At 35.9% G+C, this 27,440-nt stretch overlaps 1 protein-coding gene across 45 annotated transcripts in view; it reads right to left on the bottom strand.

Annotated features, from left to right (window-relative positions):
- The window catches only part of RIMS2 (regulating synaptic membrane exocytosis 2), a 503,677-nt gene that overhangs the window by 390,858 nt on the left and 85,379 nt on the right, over positions 1-27,440 (bottom strand). For 32 of the 45 annotated variants that reach the window (XM_087747743.1, XM_087747979.1, XM_087747970.1 and 29 more), the window contains 2 exons: positions 12,572-12,782; positions 2,350-2,361 (listed from right to left, as the gene is read on the bottom strand). In XM_087747743.1, the coding sequence (XP_087603869.1) occupies positions 2,350-2,361; positions 12,572-12,782 (223 nt within the window). The remainder of the gene's footprint in view (positions 1-2,349; positions 2,362-12,571; positions 12,783-27,440) is intronic. The other 13 variants (XM_087748045.1, XM_087748037.1, XM_087747735.1 and 10 more) reach the window with 1 other exon arrangement.

The raw sequence follows: 27,440 nt of genomic DNA on the forward strand, positions 1-27,440 counted from the left end.
ACATTACAACACAGTCAGAATTCATGTCCAGCTCCATTCCCCATCACCATAAACAGCACCAGTAGAATGGCATATGATTGCCCCAATCATTCAACACCATGTGCTGTCCCAGCTTTTCTCTAAAATCTCAATCTTTAGATAAAGATGCAACAAGATTTCTACAGGGGGCATACTAAAATGTCTTCCTACTCTCTAACTCCTCACAGACCTGATGCTTTGAATATACCGCGTTTTCCAAATCTGCATTGTTTAATTGGGTCAACATACCACCAACAGTCACCAGGCAGCTATAGCTTTACCTAGGAGCACTGTAGATTGAACTTGCCATTCTACAGTAACAAAATACAGAACAGGCCTCTTAAGAAATACTGGAATTCACACCTTCTCTGATATGCTAACACTGGAAAATGAAGGATAACCAGTATACTAAGGATTCTCTAAGCAGGCTAATCTACTGGTAAATGCTGTATCACACAAAATTCAAAAATCCTGTTTATATTGAAGTATCTGTTTTGATGGTAATCTGCACACAGTACACCAGGGTTTTTAACCTTACTGTTAGCACTAAAATAGCAAGCTAAATACCACTGCTGTCCCTGCTTCACAATGTTTGTAGTCGAGAAAAAGTTGACCTAAAATACTTACTGTTCTTTCTGCCTTCATAACTTCTAAAACACCTATTTCAAAATCAGCAGAACCAGATATTACCTAAAGCATCTTGAGACACCGTCATTATTTATGGAAAAATCTAACTTGTTGATTAGCTAGTGAAAGTCCTGTCCCTTCCCTCCTTAACACACGTACATGGTAAAACTAGATAATCATATAACATTATTACTGTGACCTCCTTCACTCTTTTTTTTTATTTTCCAAGTGAATTTAGGATTTGGTACTGCTGCAATATAGATGAGTACCTCACAGACATTAGTTGTTGGATTGAGTGTAGGAATACTGTTAGCATGCATCAATTACAAGATTATATTGAGAGGGTAAATTCTTCAAGGAGAAAATTGTTCCTTTTATTAATCTACCTTTTGTACTCTACAGCTATCTCTGTATTCTAGGAACTCGTGTTACTTCACATTGCCTATGAGTTCACAGCCTTTTATTTGTGAAAAACTGTAACGATGTAGACCTAAAGAAAACTATGTAGCCCTCTAACAGACTCGGGCACCAGCATGTGGCCCAGCACAAAGATCGCTTGCCCACTAGTAAAAACATATCCTAAATGGTAACAACAGCAGATGGCTTACAACTTCTGTGTGAAGCAAAGTATTTCTGAACTGTACGTGTGAGTTAAATGTGAGCCTTGACGCTGCTATCAGTAAGAAAAAATTGCATTTATTGTAGCAAAAGACTTTACTGTGGATACATTCACTAAATGCATATGAACGCTAAAGAATTTCTTTACTCCATCTAATATAGGAACTTACTTGCCAAGCACTATAGGGCAAGTTGCTTTTGCAATTGCTATTATTTAGAATAAGTTAGAGATTTTCATGGAAGAGCACATTTACACTAGTTCAGGTAGTTTTCTCAATTCTGTTATTTAAAAAAAAAAAATCACATTTAATTTGGTAAAATATTGAAATATATTCAGGCTTACTCTCAAATTTGGATTTATACTACCTTTTCTAAACATAGCTAAAATAAAATCAGATTAAAATATTTACTGTAGGTGCAATATTAGCAAGACAAACACAGTGGCAGTGACATGCATAACGTGTAATATTATTTCAACATTATGCTCAATACAATATGTGCACTACATTTTAGGAATGCCGACATACCGTTTAATTTAGAAAATAATTTATATATTAGTGGACATGTCTGTGACATTGCTGGCATATTCCTAAACGTTTGTCATGTAAAAATCAAAACTGAACTACCATGCTAAAAAGAAATTGCAAGCTAAAATGTTGAGTGCATACATATCAATGATACAAACATGACTACCAGAGGGTGTAAAAAATATTTTTATAACTTTATGCCACTTTGATAAAATTCTTTTGTATTTTTGTAAGAGAAACACCTACAAGACAATTTCCTATTTATTTTTTGAACTGTGCACATATCATATTGCAAAACTAAAAGCAAAGTAGGGGCATGCTCACAAAAGCTGCAAACAGAGAAGAATATCATGCATACTGTTCACAACAACTCACAGATTATTAGTAAGTTATTTGAAAACAGGTAAGCCTTTCATGCCAAACATTGCTTTCATTTTAATGACAGTAACTCCTCTTGCCTTCAGCAGGAATTACACCTGTGTAAATGAAAGCAAATGTAGGCCAGGAAATAAGTCTACCTATAAAAGAAAAGAACTTTAGACAGAAAAAAGGCTCTAACCACTTTGTCCTCCTGGAGTTCATATCCACGAAAGCAAGAAAGAAAGGACAGAAAAAAAGACAAAGGAAAGAGTCACTTTCATTTTGAAAGCAAGCAGTAGTATTTGTTAGTAAAATAAACAAACAAATATTAAAGGAATTAATATATATCTTTTTTATTTCCCCTAGCGGTGAAAAAGATCTAGTGAAAAATATATCATTTTAATAATTTTCTTAATCCTTTCATAGGTGAAATTGAGATGATTTTCTATATCAAAGAAAATATTTGTACAAAAAAGAAGGGCAAAAAGAAAACTATTTTCATAAAAATAATTGGGGGGGCACGTCCAAATTACCTTAATAAAATAAATGGGGCATCTCATAGAAAGGATGCAGAATTTAGCTCTACATGCCTTGGACCCCAGTATTGCAAATGATTAGCATGGATCAACCCTTTGCACTTGCAAACAGTCCAGTGACATGAAGGATGTTTGTTTACTACAGCCAGATACAGGGTATGTATAATGGTATAACTGCATGTTAGTCACTCAACAGGTCTTTAAAACACTAGTTTTAAAGCATAAGGAGACAGAGTTTGTCACAAGTGTTTACTGCATGTCATGTCAGATCTATATCATTTATACTTTCTTTTTCATACCCAAAATTTTAAATACAAACATTCCCATTGATTATTATTTTCCTTGAAGGAATTGGCTTTTTAGTTGTCTAAAATTGTAAATGGAGTAATACTTTAGAAAACAAAAATATTCAAAATGCTTTCAGTCAAAACTATTCCCTGTCTTTGTGAATGATGAATGATGATTTTTTTCTGGTACCTTAATTTCACATGCCAATACAGAGACTAAATCTAGGCATGCAATTAAGCACTTAGCCATGTTGGAAATACAACTGCTCACCAAGGGTGACAACTCATTTTATAGCTTTGTTGTTCAGATACCTATATGACATGTAGCTTTGTGCTCCTGCACTCTTACAGAAGTTTTAGGTTCCCCCCAACACTAGAAACACAAAAAAAAACAGGAGAGAATACAACAGAGGCCAAACAAGACAGTCAGGGCACTAAAGCACACAATATACAAGGAGAAGCTGAGGGAGATGGGCTTGTTTAGCCAAAAGAAGGCTGGGGTAGGGAAGGGTGCAGGAAAAAGGGAACTACTTGCATTCCTCAGCTACTTAAAGGTGAGCTGTAGGGAAGACAAAGACAGAATTTTCTTGAAGATGCACAGGTAATGGACAAAATGCAACAATCAAGGGATTGGATTGGATATAAGAATAAAAACAAAACCACAAGTGTGGTTAAGCACTGAAAGATGTTGTCCAAAGAGGTTATGAATTCTCCATCCTTGGAGATTTTTACAATTCAGTTGGACAAGATCCTGAAAACCTGGTCTGACTTTGAAGTTAATCCTACTTGGAGCAGGAGATTGGTCTAGATAAGCTCCACAGGTCCCATCTGACCCAACTTATTCTGTGATCCTATATACGGTGGTAAAAGAATAAAGTATTTTCAAAGATGCTATGGGTTTTAATGGCATTCTCAGTTATACAAATAGCAAATATCATTGAAAGCTATCTAAATCACAGGACTTCTAAGCATTATCACTCCTGTGTGCAGAGGCATATTTATTTGCACAGCACCAGGTGCTCTGCTACTTTCCTAGCAGGGCTTCCTGTCCCTCTGCAGTAAGAGTGGCAGTAGTGCTCACAGATGTTTTGAATGGAAACAGCTAGTGCCTCGATTTCTCCTCCTCACCTCTGAAGAAATATACTCTACTATGCCAGAGGAGCATAATCCATAAGCAGGTATTTTTAGCACAGAGGCTAAGAAATTTTTAAAATTGTAAATGCCTGATCAGGTTGCTTTCTCAGTGAACATCTCGCAGCTGCAGGAAGGGGTAAGTAACGGCACAGAAAAGCAATTAAGACAGAATAGTCCAGCTCCCCACTTTAAGGATGCAGACAGCAACTAAAAATAAAACTTTAAAAGAAAAGAACTTGAGAAAATTAAATAAACTCCAACAAGACACAGTAGGTAAAATAGCAAAAGACAAAGATTTTAAATACATTAAACCGAAGAAAAAAGTAAAGGTAGCAGGTTTCACAAAAAATGTGAAACAGACACAGTGATATTTCAAACTAGGAAATAGGAACATCTTTAAAACAATCAATAATGAATGAAAAATGTAAATATTAAGTAGAAGAGGTTAAAACTTATACCAGGTTTTAAAAGGGACAAGATCCTTAAGAAAACAAATTTTGAGATGAAAAGTACGTTTATTATTTCATTTTTTTGTCATATAGCGTAGCTTACTGTTCTACTTGCCTAGGCTGACTATTCTCTAGAGCAGGATTGCCTGTTTCTAGCACAGTTCTTAATGTCTTAATAACTTTTAATGTCTTCAGTTTTAACTTCTTTTTTTCATATTCTGCACCACACCACTATCCCTGAAATTTTAAACCAGACTATAAATAAGGTCTATAATATTTCAAGAAAATGCTCAGAAGTTGTGTTATTTCCTTACAATTTTCACTACACAAGACCCATAGTTTGGTCATTTGATGACAAGTAGTATTATGTGTAGTATTCTTCTCAAAGATACACACTGAAGCATGGGACAAAAGGCAAGAAATCCAAGTTGGAACATGGGAAATTCAGACTAGATATAAAGAAATTTTTCTTCTATTTTTTAATCATGAGAGTGGTCAAGGACTGGAACAGTTTGCTCAGAGTGGTTGCTGAATCTCCATTCTTGAAGATTCAAAACTCAACTGGGAAAGGTCCTCTGAAAACTCATGTAATTCAACATTGTTTGAGCAAGAGGTTGGATGAGATGACCTCCAGAGGTCTTTTCCAACCCAATTATTCTATGATACTTCTTCCTCACTCATGAAGAAAATCTAGCTATATTACCTTTTTTAAATAACTTTCTCCTACATACAATACACCCGCATATATTTAAACATTCTGTTTTGTCATTCATATGGATTTCTTTCCCAATTTTATCTCTATTTCAAAAATAATGACTAATATAATTTATTGTCCTGACTACTTTTATGCTGTTCTAACATAGTATTCCAGTCTAGCCAAATTGTAAGTGATAATTATATATAGAAAATTTTACCAATTAATTATTCTAATAATCTTCTGCAAACAAACAGATGATCTGTACTTCTTCATACTATGAGTTATGCTCTAATCTATTTTTTTCACTCAGTAGTGAGTGAAAACCCCAAGGTTTTCACCTAAGATATGAGGATTTTTAAAACACGTATGATGGGTAAAACCATAATACACAAGAAGAAATGTAAATTCATACAAGAAAAGTAAATTCAGATCACAACATAATGAAGTATACCTAGAAAACAGTAATAGAGATGACTCAGAAATAAAAAAAATTAAAAGACAGAAACAAACTCTCACTGAAACACTGATATATGTTTTAGAAAGGACAGTTTAAGAGTTTTGAGATAGTTTTTCTAATACCTACTCTTGTGCCATGAGGTTCTAATGTTAGAAACTATTGGCTCATAAATATTGATCTGGTAATACTGTTCCATTCCATCACTGTCTCATTTTCCAAATCTTAATTTGTGTTCAAACTAAGAGTTTCCAAAAACCAAACTTAACTTTAATCACAGAAAACCTAAAGCACATACTAAATGCATCCTAAGATTGTAAGCAAGGAGAACATACTAACTCACATTCCTAAAACTTCATATTATATTAGGGAAAATCATGGCTAATCAGTAATTCTCATGTACCAAAGATATCATCAGTAGAGAAGTCTCACTCTCTGTTAGCTCAAAATATATCCCAAAGTACAAGCACCACTTAGGCAACAATTAAAATTTTATATATATACATATATATATGTACTTACAAACTATGTATTAAAAGAAGATGAAAGATTTTTCTCAGAAATTAATGGCATAATGAAGAGTCTCAAACACTTCACCATATAAGTGTAAGCTTTCCAGCACAAAGCAGTAATCCCAAAAATTGGTGGCTTTGAAAGGGCAGTTAAGACTCCAAATCCTGTCATTCACACTGTGATCATAACAGTAATCAAGACTTGGTTCACACAATCTACCTATGCTGAATAACTTCCAGGATCAAGAGTCTCTTTTCAGAAACAGGCTATGAAATATAAAGATATTTGAAGTTCAAGACAAGCCATCACACTTTACTAAACACCTAAGACTACCTCCAGCCTCTCAGCTGCCTCCCCCACATTGCTGTCAAACATTCTTGAGTTCATAGCAGTGCAATGCTAGTAGTGACATGACTGACCACATGAGAGACAATCTTGTTAGTCATTTCAATAGCAAAGACATTTAAGAAATTATTCAATTCAATTCTCAAAGAACTGATGCTAAAAAAGCAACAAATCAGTCAGACTTTGGTGGTATTTGTTCTGTTCCACAAGTATATTTTAGTATCGGTTCCACAAGTATATTTTAGTATCGGTTTTATGGGGAAAGGCCTTAACTCCATGAATATTCAGACACTCGGAAATGTTAGCAAAATGACTGGAAGTCCATCCCATACACAAAATAAATCTAGAATGAGTCAATATCTACACCTTATCCTTTTAAAAAAAATCTTTTAGAAGGTCAATCTAGCATCTGACTGCGCGAGCCAAAGCCACTCTTCAAGACAGTATTATTTCACGTTAAGTGTCTAAAATTATCAGTTTGTCTAAAATTATCAGTTCTTCATTGTGTCAGGATCATAACAACCTCTAAGGTTTTTGAAAGCTTTGAAACAGAGTGAAGAGTTCAAACATGCCTAGCCTCTGTTTAAATTGAGACCATCATCTTCTGTTTAATGAAATTCAAAACAGCTACCAAATGAAAATAGTTTCAAATAAATAAAATTAATAACAGAAATGGTTTGTGCAGCTGTCATCTGAAGGGAGTGATCATATCCACATAGTTTGTATTAAAATCACAGTGTTCTTTTGAAGAATCAAGTGAACCCAAGGTGTCAATATAGAAATGCAGATTCTAAATATCATTTCTGCTAGGCATCAGTTTGCAAGAAAAGTTTACAGGCTGGAAAGGAGCAACATCTCCTGGTTTAAAAGTTGTGGCAAGGTTTTTACTCTTGTATTAAATGCAGCAATTTGAAGAAGCGTTTTGCTGGGACAGCTAACTACTTCTATACTGTCCAGACACAAGGAGGGTCGGCAGCTTGGCCAGGGCCAGGAGCAGGGTACAAAGGGTGACATGAGACAGGCCATGCCCCCGCCTACAGGGTTGTGTCCAACAGCACGCATGCAAGGGGAGCAGGGTAGGGCCCAGGGCTGTAACTAGCGTCAGCAAAGGTTCCAGGTCCCCAGCAGATTCACGGTGATGAGGCAGAGCTGAGGCCAGCCAGGAAGCCAAGCCTACAGATTTGGGTCAGCGAGGGACCCAGACAGGCAGTGGCGTGGCTCAGACAGGGACCAAGGCTGAGTGCCTGAGCTGAAAAGCAGCTCCCAGGCGAGGGGCTGGAGGTCCCAAAAGGGCTCATTGCAGCCCCTTCTCACGCAGCTCTTTCCCCAAAGCTGATCCCAAGTCACAGCTGCACCATGTCAGAGCTGCCCGTGAGCACAGGCAGCCAAGCCCCCTTTGGGGAAGGAGTGGGGAACGGTACTAAGGACCATGAGGTATACTAGCTGAACTGTGGTCCTGATAAGTTTGGGTATAACTCTCGAAAGAATAAAGAGACTGATAACCTCAAATAAAATGGAGCTGATCGTTGTTTAGAGACATCTTAACAATCATAGATGTTCACTATGGCGTTAACATTGTTCTCATATAATCAGGACCAGATTTCAGATTGAAGTCTTTGATATATTTGATAATACCAAATCTATTCTATTCATGGAGAGACTGAGATGTGAAAATCACCCTAATTAGAAGGATACCTTTTACAGCCTCCAGTTGTGAATTTACAACTTCTAAATAACAGATTGTCTTTGGAATAATTTAGCAGCTGACTTTCCTTTCTTTCAGCGGTACTTATACTGAGATTATCCAGAAAGATGAATACATTTGTAGGTTATCAGATTTTACAGGTGTTACATGGACTAAACTGAAAAGAAAAAAAAAGAAGAAAAAAAAAAAAAACAAAAGCAAAACCCAAAATACTTGGTTTAGAGAAACCCTTTCCTCAAGTTTGCAATGTCACATGTCTTTTCTGGAGAAATACAGAATCAAACCATGTCTCCTAAGGACCAACTTATTTGTATGCGATAGGAAATCACTGAGTTTATCCCAAATCCTAGTGACTTATAAATCCTGATTGTGACAGTCTAATTCTTTGGTGCCTGTCAGTTGTCAACAGAATGAAATGGATTACGCATTAGCACAAGCATGCTAAAATTTTGGTTTGTGACTCCATACGGATGGTCATACTGCAAGTTCTGCAGTTAGAATCACTGAACAAAGAGAACTTGCTGGTTTTCTGAAAATCAAACATCGCCCCAGACAAATAATCAGAATGCAAAGCTTTCACAGAACCAAAGGGAGCTGAGAGAAGTTCTCTGCTTATACCTTATGTGTTTTGCACGCAGTTGCTGGGTCCTATATAACAACTGAAAATTTCTTACTTTTGATGTTCAAAGACAAAGAGAGAAGGATGTTTCAGTGGCTGCAAGTGATAGCAGGTTGCCAAACACCCTGAAAGAAGGTATTCAGCATGCATCAAATTAAGTTTTCAGACAAGTATTGTTTTCTTCCTCTACAAGTGAAACATTGGTTTACTGAACTGGCATTCTGAGCTGTTGAAATTTATATTCACTGAACACAAAGTCGTATCTATCTGGAAGTTGTATTTGTCCAATATTTTAGCATGTAAATTTCTCAGCTGCATAAACCTTATTCTGCTGTCTACTGTCTCATTCAGTATGCATTCCCCTATATAAATCAGTATATAATTAAAAAAAGAACAGTAGTATATTTTGTATATCAGTGGTATCTATATTACTAAGAACAATTACTGCTTGCTGTCATGCGATTTATTATTTCCATTTTAATCAATCTGAAGTTGTTCATAAGCATAAGAGATGATGGTTCAAGGTCCCTTACTCCCATGAAATTTAAGCCCCCATCCAGGCTGAATACTCCATTCACTAAGATAATAAGCAGTACAGAAGCAGCAGTACCACCATTATCAGTTTTATTTGTTTGATCTAGAAGGAACTCCCACATAATTATAATTTTTGTACAACCTGAACTGAATTTTAATGCCTATATTTCAGGCAGCATAACTAAACTGAAAAAGGAATAAATCACCCAGTCATTCTGAGAATCCTAACGTAATGCTCTGACAACAGTCAAACACTTCCATGCTCTGCTCCTACTCATGACCATGAACCTTGTAAGCAGTAGCCCTCCTTGTGACCTTTGAAAGAGAAGTGTTCTTTGCAATTCTACATCTTCCAAGATGCATGCTGCTAACACTGGTCTGTACTAAACTATTTAGTAGCAGAATCTGGTGTAAGCGGCATGAATTTGGCTTGAAACTTGATACTATGAAAAAGATCACAAACAGATCAAACAGCTCCATCAAAGAACGTTTCAGACAGTTTAAGAATCACCTTATATAAGGTCCAAAGCAGACACTTATAACATGTCAAATGTCTACAAAGACCAAAGAAAATTTAGCAAAGTTAAAACAGGAAGTTATTAGAAGTCATCCTTCAAGATGTTGAAGTTGTATCCATTAAGGAAAACAGAAAAGAATGAATTCTGGTAAATTCTGGTAGACTAAAAATAATTTTCATGGACTAATGCGTATACTCCTAAGTATAAAGGAGATCATTAATAGGAGACTGCCACAGTCTGTCTGAATTAAATCTTTTGTATTCATGTTCCTGGTTATTAGAGAGATACTTACTCTAGAATATTATTTTATGCAGAAGGAACCAGAGGATATACTTCAAACTGATATTTCAGAAAGAGAAGCTATAAAGCGAGTCAACAAAAACCACAGTAACAAATTCTTAAAATCAGATGACATTCAGCGTAAAACATCTCAAGACTAAAATATCTAACTATTAACTGTAATACAGAGTCTTTCATTGTCAGGAAGAATAAAAGGTGGCAAATGTGATATCAATTTATTCATTTTTAAGAAATTTCAGTGTTAGATCAACTGAATAATAGCCAAGCGAGTCTGACATCCACATTGGACAGATTTGTAGAAACCAAAATAGAGAATAAAATTAGCAAGCATATGAATAAATTATGATAAAATGTGGGAAAAGTCTGAATGGCTTTAGTGAAGGGAATTCATGTCCGTTATATGTATTAGAATTCCTTCAAGGAATCACAGAGAAAGTGATTAAATGGGATTTATTCATACTGCTGAGTTGGGCTTCCAGGCTTTTAAAGAATCTCAGCTGCTATGGAATAGGAATAAATTCATCCATGAGAAAACTTAATTGATGAAAAGACAAGAAGAAAAGAACAGGAATAAATGGTCAGGGTTTTTTTAGCGGAGAGGTATCACCAGTGAAACCTCACAGGGGATCTGTCTAGAGATGCTCTGCCCAGCATATTTATAAATTATCTAGAACAGAAATGAATGAGAGACAGAAAAGCTTATTTATTCCACTAAATTATCAACAGTAGTAGAAAAAAGCCAGCTGAGAAGAGTTGCAGAACAGACTCATAATACTGAATAGAGAAGTTGGCTTACAGAAAGACAGATTTAGGTTAGACAGTAAGAAAAGCTTTTTATGGTGAGGATGGTGAAGCAGTGGAACAAATGACCTAAGAGGGTGTGGAAGAATCTCATTGGAAATCTGTTAAAAGTCAGACAAATATCTGCCAAGTTCACATGATCCATCCTGAGGACAGTTTAAATGATGTATAAGAACGTTTCATTAGGAGATGAAGCCTTCCTCCTAATGCACTTTTTCTATGTTTTTAAGTATATAGACATAATGACTCAAATATCTGTCCTGATTGCTTTTTATAATCACATGAAATTAATACAGAAATTATTATATTTCTTATTACCAGCAACATGATTTGGTGAGCTATAAAAAAACGAATAAAAATATGTGAGCTTACTGAGGACACAATTTTAAAATTACCTTAACAAAATCCAAGGCAGTTTGAGAGATTTACACATAATCTCAGTCACTTTAATTATCAGGAATTATTTTATACTTTGTCAATCAAAAACTTGAGTCCATTATTTAAGCCTATCTTTCAATCTTGGACAAAGAAACACATAACATTTACACCATTGTCTCCTACCTTCCAAAAGATTAAGATAATACTTGCAGATTGCATGGTATTTGCAATGAACATATTACAGAAAAAAATAGATTTATGGAAATAAATTATACTGAAAAATAATTATATTAATAAATATTAAATTATTAAATTATTGTATTGGTTTACAAAAGATGTCTTTCCACAAAAGACTAGCATAAGACATCTTGAGTATCATCATGAATATTCTACAATTATCTGTCAGAATCTAAGAAAGACGTGTAAAATGTTGAATAAACTGATCTCATAACTGTTTTCTCAGTTATGAGTAACAGTTTTGCTGAATTTTTTACTCTATGATCCAACTTTTTAAAAATTCAGATTGCTGTTTTACCTGTTGTTATACAATAAACACCAGTATACTAGCTGTAACTCTATATTGTTAGTGCATTTAATTTTTTCCTAAAAACACTTTGACATTTGTATGCATATTTATATGTACATATACTTAATATATGTGCATATGTACAATATATGTGCATATGTATAAAAGATAATAAAGATTTAAAAGCTCCATAATATATTGTATATACTGTTCTAACACAAATTTTACAGTCATCTTGTACAGAAGATCCTGGGCAAGGAGAAAAGAAACAAATCCTTACTCTAACTTGTAATAATCAGTGTCTCAATATTGGCATCACTAGATCACTAGATATACTGCCCTGTCTCCACTGCAGAGACTCAATCCTCCAATCAAAGAATAGTGCTTTCATGAGTCTGTCAGTAGAGATGTGGCATGTATTAACTTAAAAACCATAGTCACAAATTCATCTGCAAATGGAAATTAATTGAAATGAGGACAGATGTCTTAAAAGCCCCTAAAGTAGATATCATTACCTCCTTAAAGGAAATCTGTTTCAGTAGCTATGTGATTTGGATGCATAAGCAATGAATAAGAGATACTGAGTTTAGAAGAAGCTTGTTACTAAACTTTCATAACTCCATACCTTATTTGACCGTAAAGAAACTCTTCCTCCACAGCGCGCACAGAATTTAGTTTGGCAATATGAACAGTTATGGCCACAGCCATCAGCAAATTTTGTTTTGTGGCAGATGCCACAGGTTGGGGCATCACCCTTCTGCTCCTGCTGCTGCTGTGATTCTTCACCCATCTTCTTCACTTGCTCCTTATACATCTCAAACTGCTGATGTAATTTTCTGCAGAAGAAAAGAGATCATTAACAGTTGTTTTATTTAAGCTCACAAATACTTTGCAATCACTAAATTGCAATCAATTTCAAAACACAAATCAGAGAGAAATACTGTAGTAAAGCAAATGCATTTAATTTATGACGCTCCAGAAGTGTAACATTCAAGACTTACTTCTTTTTCATTATAGCTAAACTCTACGAGGACACCCAACACTGGTAACATGCAGCACACAGTCCAGCTGTGACAAAGAGAAGTAATTTTGCTTTTGGATGTGACCAGCTGTTAGCTGCAAATACAACAGTAGGAAACATGGGTTGAGTGATACAAGAGCCCATGGCACTAAACAATAAACTGGTTAATAGCAGAAGAAAAAGAAAATCTAATTTATTCTTCCAAGTGCACTTTTACCTAATTCCACCAGACAGGTGCAAATATCTTCTCTTGATACAGCTTGTCTTCTTTTATCCAACAATACTGCACAGAATAATGATTCTAAAATGCTTTTTCAAGCACTGGCTGCAAGCGTATAACAAGTTACCTCACCTTGACAAGTTATTATAAATCATTTAAGCCATTCATATCATTGTATAAGTACTGCCATCTCATGCCAAATGTAAGGTAGAAGACTACCTTAGGTGTAAAATCCAGAAGCAGTAGTTTAAGATACACACACACATTTTACCTTCCATTTTGAGTGGACTGGGAGCACATTCATAGTCAGCTGCCATGTGCTACAGAATTGCAACGATTCTTTCAAGCATGCTACTTCATTCATATTTCTGAGCCCACAAAAATCAAATCTCCATATATGATAGTTAAAACTGTCTCACTATGACCAAAGTTACAGACTCATTTCACATTCTATAACAGCAGTTTTTTCTCAAGGCCCCTATTTCTGAAGGTAAATGATGTCATGGGAAATTTAAATTTTCATTGTAAAAAGTTATAATTTTTTAGCTCCTGTAGTTGCTGAAAAAAGCTGGAAAATGTGGCATAGTATATTGTAGGAGATTCAAATACCAAGAGAAAACAAAAAGACTTCGACTTCTCTTTTGTTTTTATCCCTGTGATTTAAAGGGTTCTGAACAGTGATCTTTAAATTCTTAGCATGGAATTCAACTCACCTAATTTTGCTAATAGAGACTGTAAATTTTATCAATCTAAAAATTATTAATCTAATTTAAGCAGGCTTTTTAGCTCCCTGAACAGACGCAAGAAAAACCCCAAAAATGAAACATTTTCTATAAAACATTAAAACGTTAACTAAGCAAAAAAATTAAAAGTGCAAAAGAGATTTATTTTTCTTTAGAATTATCATCCCAGAGATTCTTGAGATGAGGTTATTAAAAAACACACATGAAGCCTAAGACAGAACAAAGGATAACCTCCTGGAAAAAAACTAAATCTGGGAGACCAACTTCTTTAATGCAGAAATATATCCTTTATATAGTTCAGATATAAATTAATGATACACAATTATTTCATCAGAAGTGTCAGAGACTCTTACCAAAACAATTATTACACTGAGTCAGTTAAAAATTATCTCAAACAATTATTTACCATGGATATTCACACATATGGCAAGAATTGTTGGGATTTGCTTGGGTTTTTCAGGAAAACTCCCCTGAGAATGCACTTTATACCATAGAGGAGTTGTAGGAACAAACAGGCAGTTCCCTCTCTCCATCAGGCAAGACAGGAGGCTGGCAGCATGCCTCTTCTGGGTACCAAAATGCTGCCTGAAGCTCTCAACTGCCACTAACCCTTTTCCAGAAAGAGGGAGAGCAGGGCTAGTCCATGTTGCTTATGTCATTTTTCTAATCTACCTGCTTGTCACGAGTTCAATTCTGAGTCCACACGCTGTCCTCAGGACATAGCAGTTGCACGTTTTTCTCTCACTTTCAGCCCTTCTCCCCAACATGCGTAAGCCTTCTGGCTTGCAGCAGAGCAGTGAGAGGGGTCATGTCTCTGACCTCCATGGGAAGGATGTGAGGGTCGTCATTGCCCTAACAGGCGTCTGTGGAGTCAGGAGCAAGTGGCTTCCTCTACCTTCTCACGGGTTCAAAAAGAGCTCACCGTTGACTGTTCTTTGTTGAATGGGGCAGAACATGAGTTACTAACAAGTAGAAGCTGAATGAAGTTGAGAACAAAATTTGGAAATCTGGAAACCTGGCACATTTCAACATTTTACACTGACAACAGTATATAATTGGTAGTTGGTAGTCTGGCCCATTTCCATCAACAACACATGTAATCTCTGAGACCTTGCTTGCCTTTTAATTTTGCCAAACATTGCGTTCTTCATTTAAAGCATATTATCTATGCTGAACTTCAAGTTTATTTTAGGTTACATTCAGTTTTGTGGCTTCCTTATAATCTACAGCCTTTGTTTGTATGATGATTTGCTTACCAGTGCATAAAAAGCACAAGCCTTTTGCCAATTCTTAAGCCTCATGTACTGAAATAATTTCACTTTTGTTTCCTCTTGGGCACAAGAATCTATGTAAAGGTCACAACTTTTGCATCAAAGTATAAACTTTTCAAGATTATACAGAGTAGCTTTCTAAAATCCTTGTTCTACTAGCAAACAACTTATCATCGGCCAAAACAGTTTGTTATTACATCTTTTTCTGTTCCAAGAAAAATATTACATGTATTGATAGCTGTCACAAAAAATTAAACACAGAAGACAAAAATCTATTAAATAATCAGTTACACACAATATGTGTTCTACTAACTGAGCAGAACCACTTGAGATGAATATGCATACTTGAAACAAAATACAAAGTATTCATTTTAGGAAGTCCATAAAAAAAAAACCTTTCTGATCTATTTTACAGATTAATATTTTTTTTTTTTTATCATCTAGCCTGCAAGGGTTCAAGCCAAGAATTAAACTAATAACATGCAGTGATAATTAGGTGTTTAGAATAGCACAGTATTCAAAATATGTTTAATAAAAATTGTATAACATATGTTTTTCAGAAAACGCAATGCAAATAAAACTCCATTTTGTTCAAGTTGTCTGCACTCATGTCTCTGCTCAGAACATTGCTGCCTGAGAGGGCTCTGGACTTCAGTTACCAGGGAACTGAAAGTAACCAGTACCAAGGCAAACTTCAGAGCCTGGAGCTGAACTCAGGTATCCCAAGACTACAATTTCTAGTCCCTATGCTCTAGTGAGTTACTCTGTTAATGCAAGTGGCCAAGATCCGTGCTGTGAGACTGAAAAAACAGGCTCTGCAGATGAGCTGCATTTTAGGCCAAAATGTTTATCCATAATACAAATCTTATTCTTAGGCATGATAGCGTTTTTTTGGTTGTAAACCCAGATAATTACATCAAACCATACAGTAAGAAAACATTTAAGTAGAAAACTCAGCAATGCATATCTATAACCCTTATATATGTGTATTTTGACAATGGCCTCAATAGCACATACCAGCTATCTGTACTGATGCAAAATCTCTCTCCTTTTCCACATTGTTTCCAAAAATAGAAGTATCCACTTTAATAACTGCTATAAATTTTAGAGGGAAAGGAGAAGTTGGTGTGCGTTTATGCAAAGACCTAATGATAATGAAAAGTTAGGCTTGAAAACTGATATTTAAGTCCTGCTCATTTTCATCTCTTGTGAGAATGAGTTCCCTGAATCACACTCATATTTGCTGGAAGTGACAGTGGTGAAGTTCATGAGGCTTATATGACTAGTCAAGACTTTTTTTGTACTGTAAAACACCATATCCAAGACAGTTGCATAGAGGACTTTTCAGTGTCAAAAGCAACTGTTTGTAAGAGCTTGAATTGTTCTGTCAAGGTCAAGAAATGGTTTCTGTTGGAATACTTGCTTTGTTCTGGAATGGAGTTCATTTAATTCTGCTTATTCTTGGTTCCCCACACCTTTCTGGAAATGAGAAATTCAGTATCATTCAAAAAGCAGCAATCCGTGGGTTCCTCATGATCCATGAGTTACTGCCAAAGGCAAGTAAGAAAAGCAGGTTCACCAGTGTGATGTCTCTTATTATTGTGCAGAAGTTTTTTATTTTCTCCTGTCCTCCAGAAATGCCCACAAAATTTTCAGCGTTTTACCAAAAGAAAAAAAAAAATCCTTAATACTGACAAGAAGTTCCAAAGCCATTCCTGCCTTCCAAAAGTTCACTTACATATTTCTGAAATTTCCAAAGCTGCTTAAAATCTGCCATTAGAAGGGCAACTGTCAAGCAAGTATCCAGGATGATGAGGCCAGATGTAAGTGTAGCAGGCACTTCTGATTTCCTGGCTACACTTCTCCCAAAGTTTTATTACTGATTGTAGCCTGTGCCTCATTTCCTATTCCCAGGCACAGAGCACGGATGTGGCTGGAATCCAGGCTTAAAAAAGGGTTTGTTCACTTTCAGTTCTGCCAAGTCCATTCATTCAATGATTTTTCTGCCTGGTGGCAATGACTGTCTGGTAACATACAATGTTCTTCCCTGTACTGTATTAAACACTTCATGCTTTCTACTTTTACAATAGTGCTAGATAACCTGTCACTGAGTACACCCACTTCTCTTCTGAGTGGATACTATTCTCATACATATAACCCCATGTGTTGGTAGAGGTTAGGAAACAACTGGCTGAATGTCAGCTCTGCTAAGAAACCCTGGAAAATAGGATGGAAACCAGGCTATGAGCCAGTGGCGTGTGTGCTCTCATTACTAATTGGACAAATTACTGGTTACCTTAGCAAGCTATAAGCAGCAGATAAAGGGAAGTTATCTTTCCCCTTTAGTTAGCACTGGCAAGTCTGCACCTGGAATATTGTGTCCAGACTGGGGTCTGCCAGTTAATGAGGGATGTTGACAAATTGGACAAAAAAAAAAAAAAAAAAAAGTCAGGGTCCTAGAGCATGTAATCTGCAAGATGGGAATACAGGAGCTGGGTTTGCTCAGTCCACTGAAGAGGAATGGACTAAGGAGTGATCTTACACCACTTGAAACTAACTATCTAATCTAAAAATTACCTGAAAAAATTACAGAGACAAATTCTTCCTGGTAGTCAAAAATCCAAAACAAGGGGCAAAAAGCACTACAATGGCACATTGGGAGGTTCAGGTTGGACATTAGAAGTTTTTTCACTAGGAGGGCAGTGCAGCACTAGAACAGGTTGTCCCGAGAGGCATGGATTCCCATCCCTGGATGTTTTTCAAAACTCACCTAGACAAAGCTCATGCTGCCCTGATCTAGTGTTGGCAACAACCATGCTTTGAATGGCAGGCTGGTTCAGAGGTCCCCTTCAAACAGTATTTCTGTGATTATGTACTTGACAATGGCTTTGTGGAATAAGACAAGAAATATGAAGTCTAAACTCAAACAGAAACATAAGGAAAATTATTCAACAACAACTACTTGGCTCAGCAGTGCTGAAAAAAAAGAAGTGACTTAACTTTTACCAATAGAAAAAAAAAACTTCATGCTTTTTATAAAAATATTAATAATTATTATTAAACTATTAATGATTATTGTTAAAATAGTAATATTAAAAATAAATATTGCGGGGAGACCTTATTGCAGTCTTTCAATACTTAAAGGGGGCCTACAAGAAAGATGGGGATAGTCTTTTTAGCAAGGCCTGCTCGGATAGGACAAGGAGTAATGGTTTTAAAGTAAAAGAGTGTAGATTTAGACTAGATATAAGGAAAAAATTTGTCACGATGACGGTGGTGAAACACTGGAACGGGTTGCCCAGAGAGGTGGTAGATGCCCCATCCCTGGAAACATTCAAGGCCAGGCTGGATGGGGCTCTGAGCAACCTGATGTCGTTGAAGATGTCCCTGCCCATTGCAGGGGGGTTGGACTAAATGACCTTTAAAGGTCCCTTCTATCCCAAAGCGTTCTATGATTCTATAAACTACTGTGAAAATAGTCAACTTTCTCAAAGTTTGACCAATGACCTCTCACGTGTTTTCAGATCCATGTAATGCAATGGGTAGAAAAACCTTGAGTTTACGCTTTCATACTGATGTGTGAAGGCTACAAAAAAGCCATTTTTTTAAAAAAACCACTATGTTCAGCAATCCAAAATAGAACTTTTCTTAATTGCCAAATGACAGTTTTGCCAGTATTTGACTGAAACAAGAAAGGGCACCATATAAAACTCCTCTTCAGAAGACCATGATTCTACTTTAAGTCTAGCAAAGAAAAATTATTAAGCAATTAAAGACTCAAGCCTAACTTCAAACAAGAATCTCATATCCAATTCTATTTAAAATTAATGGATTATCATACTCAGGCAGATAACACAACTACAGTGTTGATGCCATTCACAATTCAGAGTTCTCAGCTTTCATATCAGTGAAATACTGACAGAAACTAGATGTCAGCAGAGATCTCTACAAACGTTCACTTAATCCACAGCACTTTAACTTTCTTGCTGGCAAAATAAAATCTCCACTGTCTCATTAGAACTGACATACTATTTCATCTGCCTGCTTTCCTCAAATAAACAATAATTAGCTATTTTCTACTGTCAGTAGGTTTAACTTCAGAGCCATCTACCTAAGTGAAATGTCTAAGCTTAAACTTTAGTCAAAAAAATTCTACCAAAAAATATTTAGAGAATGCAAACTGAAAAGGGTTAAAAACCACAACTACAGTGTAAAATGCTACTTTTTAATTTATGCTCTGGAATTTAAAATAACTGGGAGAAATCTAAGATATTGAAAAGAGCTAGTCAGAATTTTTAAATTAAATGGCTTTGAGGCACGCACTTTGATTTCCTGCTGAAAGCACCAGTTTTAGCTAAACTTTCACTAACTTTTTTTTTTTTTAATCTCAGATATAATATCTAGAAAACAGAAGATACCATAAAATCCAATTCGTTTGGGTATTTACTTGAAATGTAAGAGACCTAGATTTTAGTTTCCACCTGCCCTGAATCCCAGTCTTCCACAATCTATGCAGAAACAGTAACTACCAAGCTTATCTCAAAACTTTGCATAGTCTCTCCTATAGAAGTTGTTGCACTTTGTATAAATTTTGTGAAATTTTTTAATCTGTTCAAGCGAAGAATGTAGGGGAAAATGAACTCCACACTATTTTTTTTTCAGGTGGGAAATGCATTTTTTCCCCATTTCTAAAACAAAAGTTAACAGATAAAGAGATTTTTGCTAGCTTTTTAAGTATTTTGTTTAGAACAAGGAGGTTAAATATAATCCTTATGATGACAATAATAGACGTGTTCAGCACTGTCAAATAGTGACTAAGATATTTCACTCTAAGTTTTTTTTTCTAAACATAGAGTAAATCCTCCTGAAATTGTCAGTAGAAATAAATCTCTGAAATTTTTAGCTTTTTCACATGTATATGGCTTGAGTTGTTTTACTGAGATGGAGCTAACTGGAAAAAACATGATTTTCATGTTTCCCATTCTCTAACTTATTAAGGAACATGTACTTCAATTATTCTGCAATATTCATTAATCTGAAATAGGAATAGATCAACACTGATGAAACTTAAAGAACATGTTTAAACAGCCTATGAAATAGAGTAGTCACAGAATAAGGACTTCACAGAGGCCCGAAACATGGTGAAAGACTTACTTACAAAAGAAATAACCTCATTCACACTAAAATACTACCTGTCTCTATATCACAGAAGTATTTCTTTATCAACACAATACTCTTACTGAATTCACATGAAAAACACAAGGTGGCCAAAATCTGAATCCTAGGTTAAAAAGACCCAGATGCAGTTAAAATAAGTTATTGCAGTTCACACATATGGCACATTATGTTTTCTGATAATTTCACTGACAGAACTATTGTAAAAAACATATACTTTTATTCTCAGTGAGTATATATACCCTAAATCTAAGTGAATTACACTACTATGCCTGAAATGCTGAACAGAAAAAGAGCTAAGAAAATGGAAAGAAATGAGTGTGGGTGCTAAATGATCTTGCCCTTGGTTTATACCAGTGCTGCTGCTCACTTGTAATTCAAGTGGGAAACGCAAACTACAGCAAAGCTAATCAGCATCCAAAACTAAGACCTCCCTTTCAGTCTCTCCTTGTCATGCAAGGGAGCAGGGTAAAGGCATCCTATTCTGCCCTGACAGGATTTGCCTCACACTGAGGAATGGAACCAAAAATTTGCTGCTGGTGGGAACTTCGTATAAGCCACTCTTAGAAGTAAAAGACATGGCCAAGATGAGGTCTTCAAGCTGCCCTGGCTCCATTCTCTCTTTTCCCCATTTACTAGGACTTTCTGCAAAGGCTTCCAGTTCGCGCTTTACCACGTATTGTTCTCAGCTTATTTGACCTCCCTCACAAAATAGCAAATATTCCTCTTATTGCTCTCTTCCGATGTCATAATGAATTAATTAATTAGTCCGGTATGACCCTAAATAAGTTTGTAACTACAGATGGAGTCACATCACTGAATCTAGTTTACTTTAATACATTCAGAAACTCAGTAAAAAAGACAAGAAAGGATGTGGGGAAAAAAAAAACTCAGTTTTAATAACTGAGCAGGATATGACTCTCTGAATGAGTCAATGGATTACATATCAGCTAGACAAAAAAGTCTAGCTGGAACTGGCAGGATTACCTCACCTGTCTATTTTTTCTGTTTATAATGCTCAGTATCGAATAAAACTGCAGCCTTTGTTTATTAACTTTGTTTATTAGCAGCAGTAAGGATGCTCTTTGCTGGCAAGTTAGCAGTGAATAATAGCTAAGTACAATAGTCCTGTGCAAGGCTACAAGAAAAAGTGAATATGCAGAAGATGAACATATGGCCAACTAAAGGCTGACTCAATTAATCTTACCATATTTCTGTGTGGTTTTAATGATATCAAGATAAAGCTAGACAATATGTATATAAAGTAAAAAAGAAGTAGGTAACTCCTGGCTGTACTTGTTACTTCCAGGTTTCCTCAGAACAACAGACAGATACTTGCTTCTACCTTTTCTGTAGCAGTTCAAACTAATTGCAAGATTAAACTGAGAAGTGGTTTCTTTGTGACTAATTCTTTCTTCTTGTTTGTTAAACTTAACCTTTAACTGAATTGTGTATTGTATTTTTACGATCTGTAATATACAAAAAGCTATAATGTTCCAATTAAGGTTTAAACAGGCAGAATATAGCAATGCATCCAGTTCTAGAATCTAGAACTTTTTCAACACTCTTTTTTAGCTATAATAAACAAGAAGGGCATTTAAAAATAAAGAGAATACCACATTCCTCCAATGTTTAACAATGGCCAAATCATTCAAAGCTACCTAATTTCTCCATAACTGACAGTTATGAGACTAGTCACCCATAAGTAAGGGAGGCTCCTTCATAACTCCAGATGGAAATTACTTGACACCTTGAATATCTTCATACCCCTCTATTTCTTATTTCAATGTAACTGAGAAGGTTCTAATTATCCTTTTCTGTATCTGATTTAAAATCCTAACTTACAACAGAAATTTCCATAACAAGTTTCCCTCTGCCTCCAACAAAGGAGGGAGATTCTCCTTGGCCCTCCTTTTGTCGCTGATATATTTGTAAAAACATTTTTTGTTATCTTCAACTGTGATGGCCAGTTTAAGTTCTAGCTGGGCCTTCGCCTTTCTAATCTTCTCCCTGCATAACCTCACAACATCCTTGTAGTCCTCCTGAGTCACCTGCCCCTTCTTCCAAAGGTGGTAGGCTCTCCTTTTTTTCCTGAGCTCCAGCCAAAGCTCTCTGTTCAGCCAGGCCGGTCTTCGCCCCCACCTGCTCGAGATACGGCACATGGGGATGGCCTGCTCCTGTGCCTTTGAGATTTCCTTCTTGAATAACATCCAGCCTTCCTGGACTCCTTTGCCCTTCAGGACTGCCTCCCAGGGGACTCTATTAACCAGACTCCTAAACAATCCAAAGTCTGCCCTTCTAAAGTTCAGGGTAGCGGTTTTGCTGACCCCCTTCCTTACTTCTCCAAGAATTGAAAACTCTATCATTGCATGGTCGCTATGCCCAAGACAGCCTCCGACCACCACATCACCCACCAGGCCTTCTCTGTTTGTAAACAGCAGGTCCAGTGGGGCACCTCCCCTGTTTTTTGCACCTACTTATTTACCTTCTCCACCTATACTGGAAATATCAATAGGACTCCTTTTTAATGTTTAAGCATCAAGCAGGTAAATTAAATCCACACTGTTATACACAACAGTGGTAGTTTTCCTTCTGCTCTTTACCCTTGTGACAAGGCCAACACTTCCCAGGTAATTTTAGGTCTCATTCAAGATAGGATTATCCATGCCAGTTGTAATTGAAAAAGGGAATCTTCTAGTGCCTGACTTTCCAAGGAAACTCTCCAAATTCATTCCACAGCTGCATTCCTTCAATTAAAAATATTTTATCTCCAGTTCCACGGGCCTTGTCCCTGTGTTTCCAATCCACACTATCCCAAAGGAGCTGCTTTGGTAAAGTGCTGAAACTGTAAGTACTAATCCTCAGCTGACAATAAAGATCAGGAGCAAGTCGTTGAACTTCCAGTAAAAGTAAGCTTCCAGGAAGTGTATGTGACAGAGCACAAGCACGGGATCTTTAAAGATGGGCATTTGTACTGTCATTTCATTTATATTTCATCCCAGGTATAGTAAGTAAAAGAAATTACAAGATTACAGATTGAAAATTACAGATAATTATGGTCAACTTTTCTTTTACTAACTTGTTACGAAACAAGTTGTAAGCAGTCAATCTGTGTGCCTTACATATCCAGATACTTTCAACTTCACTTCAACAATTTCTGCCAATTCTGATGGGAAAGAAAAATTGTCTCAAAGACAATCGGGTTTCAAGTTTGGAAAAATAGCCATAGTGACAAAAGGGAAATTTTGGAACTGTTGCATCTAAGGGTAAAGATGCATCATGAGCTCAAGCTTTACTGAATATTAGAAAGGATACAATCAGAGAGAGGCACCTTACGATAGGTGATGCTGTCTGAATCTTCAGCTGTACTGATACCATAATATCATCATGTATTGCTGCTGCTAAGCAATTTGGACAAGTGGTAGTGGAGTTTTCAGAGACTGTGCATAAGAGCAATGAGTCTGTCTTTCAGCATTCAGTCTCATATTGCTGATGACCAGAATCTGTCCTTAATTTCTATGAGAGAAGGCACAAAGGATAGGAAAAATCCATACCATGTATACTGCTGCAAAATAGGCACCTCAAAGTTTTGGTGTGATGTAGCATCATATACATTTAGAATCACGACACTCTTGACTATCATCCCTTACAGTAGTCTAGGTATTGGAAAACCTCAACCAGAGACCAAAATTTCTTAGACCTCTGAGTCAATCAGTCACAAGAGACCCCCAGGTAAAAAAGTAGAAAGAAGAGTCAGAGCTCCTTGCTAAACAGAAGGGAAATAACATCTCATGACTTGTTTTGTAACAGAAAACTACTTTATAAACTAGAATTAGGATAATTTTGCAGTTAATGCAGCACCTTTATTAAGTTTTGAGCTTTATGCAAAACTAAGTTTGGATATTTTCCATGCACAGTTGACACAGACATACATAGACTTTCATCCCCTATGCAAAAATTCGCACCCGAAATCTACATCACTGAGGAATACACTTGGCTGAGGCTCTCATAAAAATTTCCTTTTACAGTCTATTTGTATCCTTTCATTCTACTTTTTATATTTAAAAAATATGTTGATTTTTATAGCTACTGTTACATGTTTCTTCCTGATTCACTCACTTGATTGAAATATTTTGTAACAGAAATGTTATATTAGTCTAAAAACATTAGAAATATAGTTGCATGTTGGCTATTTCTACTTTTTCTTCTGATATTGTGTTAGGAATCCAAATAAATACCAGTTTTAAAAAAGCTGGGCCACACCTATATACTTTTTAATTACTAGACCTTTATTTTTTTAAACAGCCTCATTATTAAAAAGTATACAAATTACTGTTCTATCCAAATAATTCGCCCACAAAAAAGTTTCACAGTTTATCTTATATTTGACTTGTTTTCATAAATCATACTTTTATTTACTTTATACTAAATTTCATTTTAAAGGCATGCAATATTTACCAAATGTACCTTAAAAAGAGGCTAAGTCAGTTGCTGGCAATTAAGCACATTGCAACATTATTACATTTATAAAGGGCATCTCCAGCAGAGATAATATTTCTCACAGTCACTCGGGTTACTTTATTTGCATTATCAGTTGACTTACAAAAGGAAGCCATTAACTTCACACCTGTAGTTTTAGAAATGCCCAAAATAATTAAGTTACTGTGTTAAAACTTTTTTATCCTTACTATAAAAGGCAAAATTACTTTTTCATTAGACAATTACACACACAGCCAAAATAAATACATGTTAAATAATAGGTCAGACTGTCTTGTCTCTGAAATGTAACACCTCCTGACATTATAGTATCATGATTAGAGCGAGTTCATTCCACATCGTTTACAACATTCATGAGCATTTTCAATTATTAAGTAGCCCCTATCTTTTTACTTCTGTGACAGGCTTGTTCCTCTCTTGATGATTTTCCTTTTATAACAAACAGGAAATAAATTTGAGCAATGCTAGGAAAGCTAGTGTTAGCAAGTCTCAGTTGTGTCACCATACGGTTGTCTCAGCTTCATCTAAGCAAACTACATCAACACGCTTGATGCTGTATTATCACCACCAGAACTGTTGGTAGTAATTAGTTGTGGTACATCTTGGTTTTGACTGTATCAGTATTCTTACTGTAAAAGTACCACCAGTGGAGCCATATTGCTAGCAGCACTATAGGGGGAGATCCTCTTGAAACAGTTTCCCAGTTCTCAGAAGACCATAATTTTCCATACTGTTCATATTTTAAAAGTAACAGGAAGTAGGGCCAAAACAGAAATTATTTTCATCATGCTAATGTAACTTCTTCCAGAAACAAACAAAAGAAATAGGTCTTGAAATGGAAATTCAAATATAAAAAATAATTCTGATTTTTTACGAGGAAGAAGCTCACAAAGGGAGAGAGATGCTCTCACCTGCAGGAGAGACTTTTCATAAGTGGATGAACAAGGTGTGTAAAAATTTTCCCCATACTAATTATATCTAAACCCATGCCTCTATACCTTCCCTTTACTCAAAAAGTGCACTGAACTCAAACGTTACTTCTCAGAAGTAAAATATAATGTCAATTTAGGTTGCAGGAGTATTTCTCCATTTTAGATAAACAGTGTTTGACAATCATCAAAAAGATAAGAGATTTGTGCCTCAAAAACTGTATAAATAGTAGTTAATCCAATCCTATTTCTGAGAGATAATGCTTGAGTTTTCCAAATAATTGAAGTTGTGCATAACCACCCCAAAAATCAGTGCCAGAGAGAAGATCAGAGTTCAATCCTATATTTAAATCCTTCAACCTCTTAATTAAAGCTTATTAATTAACCATTAAGAGCTCAGAGCTACTGGGTATAAATGAGGATTGTAAAAGAACAACATTGGGCCACCAGTAGGCCTGCTGGTCATGCTCTGCTGCTCCTAATCCCATAGAGTGGAAGTATGCGGTAACAGCAGGCCCTGTGAACTAGCAGAGGGAGCAAGGGCACTGTGACACTCAAAGGCCAGGAACTATCCCAGAGACAGCTCTGTGAAAATCTGTTTTCCTATAATGCTTGAAAGGTTTTCTCTGCCAAGATTTTGATATCAGTTTATTAAAGCCTTCTCCTGGAGTTCTTCTGTTTGGAAAAATAGTAAATATAAACAGATTCTACTCACATTTGTTTTAGCATAATTGCACTTAAACAAGTAGAACAAGTCTTAGTTCTGCTCTTCATCAACCAATTGTTTTCCTGTATCGTAGTTCTTATGTTCATGCATTCCATTTTTTCATATTGTTGAGCAGGGGTCATAGATTACTATACTGTTATGTGATCATGGAAATTGCTGAGAAGTCTTTTTGTTTAAATAATATCTACAGACCTAACCCCTGAGTGGGTTCAGCCCAGCTCAGATGTTCACTGCAAATCAGACTTGGCAGACTATGGCAGAAGGAAAACCTTACTTTATAGTGTGGGTCTCCCTTTGCCCCTTCTCACTGAGGTATCTTCAACTGCCATGGCCTTTCAACAAAACTACTATCCTAAATTAAAGACATTGCAGAATATAATTTGGAGAAAAAAAAAAATCTATTATCATTCCCACTGCAGAACATGGTCAGTTCCACCTAAAGAAAATAAATCCAGATGTCCAAAATTAATTGACATTCTTATTTTACATAAGTCTTTTGTATCCAGGATTGACCAGACATTACTATTTAAAGAAGACATAATATCAATACTGATAGATTTCCAATTCTTCTTTCTGCTAATGTAACTAAGCTGTTACAATAGGATCTTTGTAACAGTAGGTTTCCAGCATTGGAAGTAGGATCTTTCTTTAAATACAGACACCCAAAAAAGAAGCTGATTATATATACATCTCTCTTTCATCCTTCCCTGGCCATTAAAGGTAGAGTCAAAGGAGAGGCAAAGGCATTGGCTAGGATGTAACAGCCAATACTTGAACAAATCACCAGAGGAGATAAAGTTGTGATCCTAGGATTATCACGACTCATCAGTGTTACATGTTTAACCAAAGAAAGAATATTTATTTAGTGCATATAGGTAATTAATATTGTAATAGCTAAGAAGTATACACAA

This window comes from Nipponia nippon, unplaced genomic scaffold, assembly GCF_047370975.1.
Source record: "Nipponia nippon isolate SJK-2023a ecotype South Korea unplaced genomic scaffold, ASM4737097v1 scaffold_1, whole genome shotgun sequence".
NCBI classification, from domain to species: Eukaryota; Metazoa; Chordata; class Aves; order Pelecaniformes; family Threskiornithidae; genus Nipponia; species Nipponia nippon.